The following is a 7,898-nucleotide window of genomic DNA, read 5'->3' as shown; positions in this document are numbered from 1 at the left end:
ACATGCCCTTGATTTGTGTTCAACCATATTGGACCTTTCTTTCCCATATTTCCCTATACGTGAACTGGCTGTGACGGCATATGCCATAAAATTTGAAGAATAACCAGTAAGGACAAACCATGTGTTGAGGTTTCCTCTGTAACAACTGAACTAGACTTTTAGTCTGCCAATTAGGTTAGTGAGAAGCAATCCAACAACAAAAACCCATCAGCATTATCCCTGAATTGGAATACAGATTTTGGTCAAGCAATTGATTGCTGTTAGGCTTAACCAAGAAGTCAGAAAGTGAAAATTGGAATGCTTTAGAAACTATTATGCTTCTTTGAGCAATAAAACAATGTTGAGCAGTCCAAAGCTTAGTTCTGTCCCAGGAACAACTCAAGGCAGGATACAACATAAAAGCCAAAATTACAGGGCATGGAAATCCGGCAATACCCCAAGTTGCCTTGTGATTGACTGTACCGAGGTAACAGTACAAAATTTACATTTATCACCTACATCATTCTTTAAAACAACAAATGCTCTCTTCACTTGGTCATTGCTTCACATGGGTACAAAAACATAATTTAATATCATCCTCCAGAGGGTCAAGCAGGCCCCATCCAGGACGTCTGATATATTTTACAGTTTGATAAGCTATTTGTCATCCTCGTTTAGAGAGTTTAACCGTCTCAATCTTTGATCAAGCTCTGCCATGACTGCTGGTTCCTGCTTTTTCCTTTGCTTTGATATGGTGTTGGTTGTCATAGAACCAATCTTATCAAAAGCCACCTACAAGAATTGGTTAAGAGAAGCCTTATTTACATTGATAAACTGATATAAAACAGGAATTAGATGATCGGCACAGGCAAAGATTACTGAGAAGAGGTAAAAGTAAAGATGCAAAGGGGATGTTTGGCCACTATTGGGAAAGGAATTCATTTCAAATTTTATTATAAGAAAGCAAGGTTTTTGACCTTTTCCCCTCCAGTAGCGACTTCCAAATAATGGAAGGACAACTTCAAATGCTATGGTAAGCAAACCACAAAGATTCATCTATATAGAAAAGGAGAGTCTAATGAGATATTTTTCTTACCGTCAACAATTCTTCAGGATCGAAGAGGTGATGAGTTGTTTTCTGTAAAATATTAATTACATCCCCAACCTGATGTGCTAGAAGCAACTCCTCTTCCTTCATCTGCAATCACCAATCACAGCTTAGATGGCCTTCTATCTTGCTGATGTTCATTGTTTCAGGAATTTTAATAAAGAAACAATATTCAATACATGTATAGAAGGACAATAGGTAAAATACAAATAACATACAAAAAGCAAGATGGTGTCACCTTAAAGATAGCCAAAGCAACATGAAATAGAACTTTTGCCCCTTCATTGAAAAGGACATCCCACACCCGCAGAGCTGTCTGCAAAATGGGGGCCAATGTTGGAAAATGAGGAGTTTCACAAGAATGGGTGAATGTGTGTGTGGGTTTGTGTGTGTGTGAGTTGTCTGCAAAACGAGGTCCACAAATGGAAATGACAAGCATTACAATTACAGGTTATTGTTCTAACCTCAGAAGGCAAGCTCTTAGAAAAAAGGCATAGAAACCACTCAGTGGCAACCAGGGAGACATCAAACTCCAAAGCTTCCAAATGAGCAGCTATCCTGGATATTTCTTTTTCTGGTAATTAAAGAATACCAAAAGCCAAGCAAAAAACAGAGCAAAATTGCTACAGATAGAAGTGAGAGTACCTTGGGCATTTCTTAGCAAGTAAATCTTTAAACACCCTTTGTTCAACATGGCACCCCGATAAGTTATTTGTGTAGCAGTCATTAACTAAAACATTTTCCAACAGGACAGCCAGCATCCAAAAAGCATCCTCTTCTGTTTTCATTACAAGCAACAATAATGCTGCAACGTAATTTAAACCCTGCACCAACAGTGATTTTAGTTCTGATAATGAAACTACAATTTCACATCCGCAAACAGGGGGAAAAAAAAGGAAACAACAAATAAACCAAGAATAAAAATAGTACAAGTTGAGTTAGTAGATATATTAGGTCTGTGATTCATTCCAATAAATCCAATCGGAAATATTTAAGAAATATCAGTAAGACTGACCATGCATTGTAATGCGCTAAAAATATTGCTAATGGTGAGATGAGGGATAGTGATGGTTGAATGGAAGGACAGGAAGATAGAATTAAGATATGTGCAGATGAGAAAATTCAGAAATAGACTTAATCACTTCTAGGAATTAGCTTATTAAAATAAATGGATATGTAGAAAGGGAACTGGCGGCAATTGAAATCACGAGAATAGAGTCAGTTCAAGCTAAGGACATATGAGGGAAGAACTTGAAAAAGCATGGACAGTCACAAAGAAAACACTCAGTCTCATATTGTAGTATTTTACTTAAGACGACCTAATAGTCCAGAATGTTGGAACATTGTTTTTATTGCAAACACTAAATAGTTTAGATACAGAATTTAAATGAAAATACAACTTTGAATGAGGTACAATTTGGAAAAAAAATTTCCCGTTTCCAACAACATATAGTAAGTGTAACACATTAACACAAAAGGTATGAGAAAGCCCTATTACAAACCAGGAGGCATGCAACATGCATGATTAGCTGGAAATTAACTCTGGGAACAATGAAACAGGAAGAGAATAACCAAACCATGACAGATATCATGCAATACATGACAGGTGAGCACTTGGGAATGGTTTATGCTTGTTAACAATTTCAGTATTACTGAACATTGATATTTTGTGGAACAAGTATTCTGCTCAAGTTTATATCTATCATGATTGACTAGTGAGAATGAACTCACCTGACAGTAGCCAACATCAGAATCACGAAAAGAATATCCAACAAGAACTCGTCGAAGAGTAGCATGACCCTCTGAAGTGTCCAACCATGGGTGACCAGGGAAGGTTCGTGGTAGGTCCTGCATACACAGAAGAAGGTGAATTAAAACAAATAGAAGGAGGTGAATGGTAATATATGCATGGCCTAATTAAGCAATATCTCTTGAAAAGTAAGCATTACAATTTGCTACCTAGACAAACCAATTTATATTAAAGTTTAAATACACTGTAATTGATATAGAATAAAGCAAAAATTAAAAATCAAATGAACTAATTTACACTCAATAAATTTTCTTATTCGGTTTCACAAATCTTGTAGATAAACAAGTATCACTGAGATGTTTCGAAAAACCTGATCCTACACATCTAACATCTATACTTCTATATTAAGAATTCACCATGTCTTAATGGTTCTGCTTTATCCTAATTTGAAAAGGAAGCTATGCAATTCAAGATAAATCTCATGCTTTTACATCAAAAATTTATGTGACAGAAATGGTAACAAAAATGTGTAAGTATCTGTTTCTTGATCTTCATTGCACACAACAAACAATCTTGGATTGGAATTGATAGGCATTGTCATCTAGCATCCTAAAAGCTACATTAATACAAAATCATGCATATCAATAAAACAATCACAATTATTTCGTTATTTTTGTCCAACATATAGAAAGATTCAGCCAATCTTAGGCAACACCAAATGCTTTATGATCTGATGGTCCTAAGAATATGACACTAAATGCCATCATTAACCGACTAAAATCCACCCTATTCTCAATAATTGTCTCAAGTATTTTCAGGTCATGTGCATTCTCCAACATAACAGGTGGGAATTATGTGAAAGTCGGCAAATGGATCTGCTTCAGAAAAGCCCTACAAAATCAAAATTACCCAATTATACCTGAAAACAACGAAATCAACCTAATAACAATAACAATGTGCATATATTTGGAGGGCCAATTCCCCTTGAAACCCACCTATCTTTAAATTACAGCTAACCCCAACAAGATATAAAAAGTCATTGATCAAAAAGCCATATATATTTCAATTATTCAAATACCACAAAGATCCTTGAAATGCATAAACCCAAACCACTCACATGATCAATCTGTCGTGTTGCCGCTGTGACCTTGCCTTCCACCGCCTTGGTCAAGTCATTATAGTAACTCTCCGGCACTGTGGACCGCTTCTTTGCCGCTCCCGACAATGAAAACCAGACCTTAGGCCTTAGAACTGGTGGAATTCCCTTCCTGATCAATCTCTTTAAGGTAATTGTATTGGTAAGAGCTGACAATTTAAGGGAGGATTTGAGGGCAATCCCCTCAGATATTGATGAAATCTGAGGCTGCAAATACCAATTTGCTCCTTTGTTGGCTTCCAGAGCCCACCAAACCCTACCCTGTTGCCTCACCTTCTCTCTCACCTCATTCAACACGTTAACATCATCAACATTGCCTTCAACTGTAAACCCATAAAGATCTTGAAACTTTACAGTGATGTTAGCCCTTCTGGTGTAGATGCTGGGTCTCCAATTTGGTATTTGAGATTGGAATTCAAACGAGATGTCTCTCGTGCTCTGAGTTCCAAACATGTCTCGGGGTTGCTCTGAAGGAAGAGATTGAGAGCTAGAGTGAGGTGGGGATTTGAATTGGCTTCTTCAATGAGGAGAGACAGAGACCCTTGTCAAATAAGCAAAACCCACATGCTTGACACCATGAAATAGTCTTCTTTGTTGCCTAATAGTTTGAAATTCGATCAAGAAAAAAAGCTCAAAATACTAGTTTTTCCACAATGGGTTTTTCAAGATGTGGTAGAAGAAAAAAAAAAAAGAAAAAAAAAAAGAAAAAGAAAGAGTCACCAGCACAATAAGATTACAAGAACCCTAATTTTTTATGCTGATGAACCCACAATTTTTTTTAAAAAATATACATATAATCTCTTGAAACCCAAAACACAAAGAACAATGACAACACACCAGACCCAAAAAAATGGAAAGCAGTTTTACAAACAAAAACACAAAAACACAAAACACACAAATACAGAGAGGATATTCAAGGAAAAGTAGAAGAAAATTCGGTTTTTTTTTTTTTTTTTTTTAGAAATTTTAGTGTCTGAAGAGTTGAATATCCTAAGAAAAGATTGGATTTTTTTTGTTTTCTTTTTGGGACCAAGTGGAGGACGGTGGAATTGTGGCTGAATATCTCCGACTTTTGTGGGAATCAGAGCTTGAAATTAACGGGAAAATTGGTGGCCTGAGCTGTGACTTGCCATAAAACCATAAATGGGTTGAGAGGCGGAAATAGAATTAACCTTAATTTGGAGGACCTCTCTTGAAATGCATTATTTTAGCTTCTTCTAAAAGAATATATATATATATATATATATATATTTTGGAGCGTTATCAATAATAGAAAACTTCACTGATTTGAAATTTTCAAGATAAGAGACTTAAAAAAGTGAGTGAGAGATAGAGAGAGTAAGTGATATGCATGATGTTTGGTAGGTTCACATTGCAAAATTGGTGGTGTAATGTTCAAAATTGGTGTAATTACCATATAGGCCTTGCCCCATTGCCATATACTCCTATAATTTTTATGAAAATTTTCTCACCAATGCCCTTTGAAAAGTTTAGACTCTGTTTGGTCGTTGTTATTTTTAATTGTTTTTAATACTATTTAAAGTTATTTATTAAAAATAAAGTGAAATAGAAAAAAAATTTAAAAAAATAAATTAGAGATATTTTTACCAATTTTTAAGAACAAATGAAAAATATTGGTCTATTTGATTATATTTTTCTAAATATGTTTTAAAAAATTGTTTTTAAGTTAAAAGAATAAAACATAATTTTTAAAAATAAGTTTTGTCAAATGAGCCCTTATTTTTTGTTTGTTTTGAGAGAAATTTTTTGTATTATTCTTAAAAATTAATTTTTAAAATTTAAAATAGTAAAAAAAATTAATATTCAATTTTTTAAATAATTTTAAAATTATATTATCATTTTTAAGATAAGTCTCAAAGGCTTCTTATCATTTTCTATTTTTGAAAATAAAAAATAAGGAATGAATCTAAACAATATTTAAATAATATTAAAAATAATCTAAACACCTAGGAACTTGTATCTAGAATCAAATGGAAAATGTTCATCTTTAAACTTTACTAATTATAAAATCCCTTTTGAAGAAAAATTAGAAATAAAAAATAAAAATAAAAATAAAAGGAAAAAGATAGAAGAAAGTATTGCCCAAAAAGGGTAAAAATGGGAGGGCATATTCCATACAAAGCACATGGAGGGCAAGATGGTCATTTACAAAGGGTTCCTAGACGCGTTTTCGGGTGTGGTACAGTTAGGGACAGTGCAATTATTTTAGTTCCACAAAGGAGGATGTTCCTTGGGCCCACACAATGATTATCCAAAGTTGGGCTCAACTGGCAAATTCTGGGCCCACCACAGTGGGCTGCACCAGCAAGCGTGCCGGAACTACATTGGTTGCACGTGCGCACGTTTGACAATGTCCAAACAAGCGCCATAGTGTCGACGTACGTGTGCTTCTCTTAAGTCTTAACGTCGGAGCCCATATCAAGACAAGGCATATCCAAGTTTGGAACATAAGCCCAACCCTACGTATCGACACTTGTACATATACGGCATGTGGGCCGGCCATCTTTCTTTACGATGTGAATGGGCCGGCCTAATGTTGGGTCCCACTTGCATGCAAGGGGCAAATCAGCTTGATTAGGCTATTCTTGACCGTCCGATTCTTTCTCTTGCTTTGGCAAACAATATTAGCCATTGACTTTGCATCACCTTGTTCTAAGGTTGTTTTTTTCCTCAGTTATATATTATTAATATAAGTCCCTGTATTTTATGCAAATGGAAGGATAAGAAAGTTGGAAGAAAATAAAATACAAATTAAATTTAATAAATTTTTGTTAAATGTTCTTTAAATTTATTGATTTTTTATATTTTTACAAAATAATTAATATAAAAATATATAATTTTTATTATAATGTAGCTTCCAACCTTAGGAAGAAAAAAAAAATCATACACTTGATAAAATTTTCTTACATATTTATTTATTTATTTTTATTTTTTTATCTTTTCCCAAAAATGACTCAAAAATATATAAATTTATAAATTTATAAATAATTTTTGTATAAAAATTTTGCTCTCTCAGCCTTTTAGGTTTTTTCGACTTTGCTCCCTCATATTTAAAATCCAATAATTTACCTCCTAAATTCACACATCTAATTTCTTAAATATTTATCTATATTTTTTTCTTTATTCTTTTATCTTTTCCAAGGAAGAATTTAAACATATATAAATTTATAAATAATTTGTGGAAATTACATTTTGCTCCTTGGCATATGAGATTTTCCTACTTTGCTCCCTTTAATTTAATATTTAATATTCTACCTCCTAAATTCATGAGATAGCATCATTCCAAAATTTTATTTTTTCCAATTTCATCATAATTAGAAAATTTGTCATATTGTGCAAGAATAATAATGATTTAAATATGACCCATGTGCTTTTTTTCTTTTTCTGTTTTTTGAATGAAAATAAGCATTTTCCAAAAATAAAATATGAAATAATTATGTTTAGCAAATTTGGAGGGTAAATTAGTAAATTTTCCATATAGGGGAATAAAATGTGAATTTTCTTAAGGCAAAACTAATTAATTTACATAGTATTATTCTTATCAAATTGAGATTAACAAAAGATAAATATACATATACGTGAAAGAAATTTGATTGATTATTTGAAAAATAATAAAAAATTTAAAATCAAAATTAGAAAATTATTATAATAGGCCCATACTCATAAGCTAGGCACGTGAGAGAAAGAGGAGAGAAGAGGGTAGGAATAAATAAAATGGGGTGGGTCTTGAGTCCCAAGGTGGTAATGAATATAGCTTGTCATCCTCTTCAATGTCTTCAATACCATGTCACGTGATCCCACCAACCTCTTGCCTTTGGTCCAAAGCCAAGATGCATGAATATATGTATAATTTGGACTTCCAAACACCCTTGGGACTAAAGCAA

General features: G+C 33.5%; 1 protein-coding gene across 2 annotated transcripts; it reads right to left on the bottom strand.

Moving 5' to 3' along the window:
- Positions 1-286: 286 nt before the first annotated feature.
- On the bottom strand, positions 287-5,308 carry LOC100261881 (uncharacterized). Of its 2 annotated transcripts, XM_002266228.5 has the most exons (7): positions 3,955-5,308; positions 2,819-2,935; positions 1,733-1,911; positions 1,552-1,645; positions 1,326-1,403; positions 1,076-1,177; positions 287-771 (listed from the first exon to the last, which is right to left on the bottom strand). In XM_002266228.5, exons 1-7 carry the CDS (start codon positions 4,444-4,446, stop codon positions 637-639), a joined length of 1,197 nt encoding a protein of 398 aa, XP_002266264.1. In that variant the 5' UTR covers positions 4,447-5,308; the 3' UTR covers positions 287-636. The 2 variants fall into 2 exon arrangements, with proteins under 2 accessions (XP_002266264.1, XP_019079249.1); XM_019223704.2 differs by lacking the exon at positions 287-771 and having other exon boundaries at positions 1,105-1,217; positions 3,955-5,197.
- Positions 5,309-7,898: the final 2,590 nt, after the last annotated feature.

Source organism: Vitis vinifera, chromosome 12 (genome assembly GCF_030704535.1).
Source record: "Vitis vinifera cultivar Pinot Noir 40024 chromosome 12, ASM3070453v1".
NCBI lineage: Eukaryota > Viridiplantae > Streptophyta > Magnoliopsida > Vitales > Vitaceae > Vitis > Vitis vinifera.
This window is presented reverse-complemented; position numbering and strand designations above follow the sequence as displayed.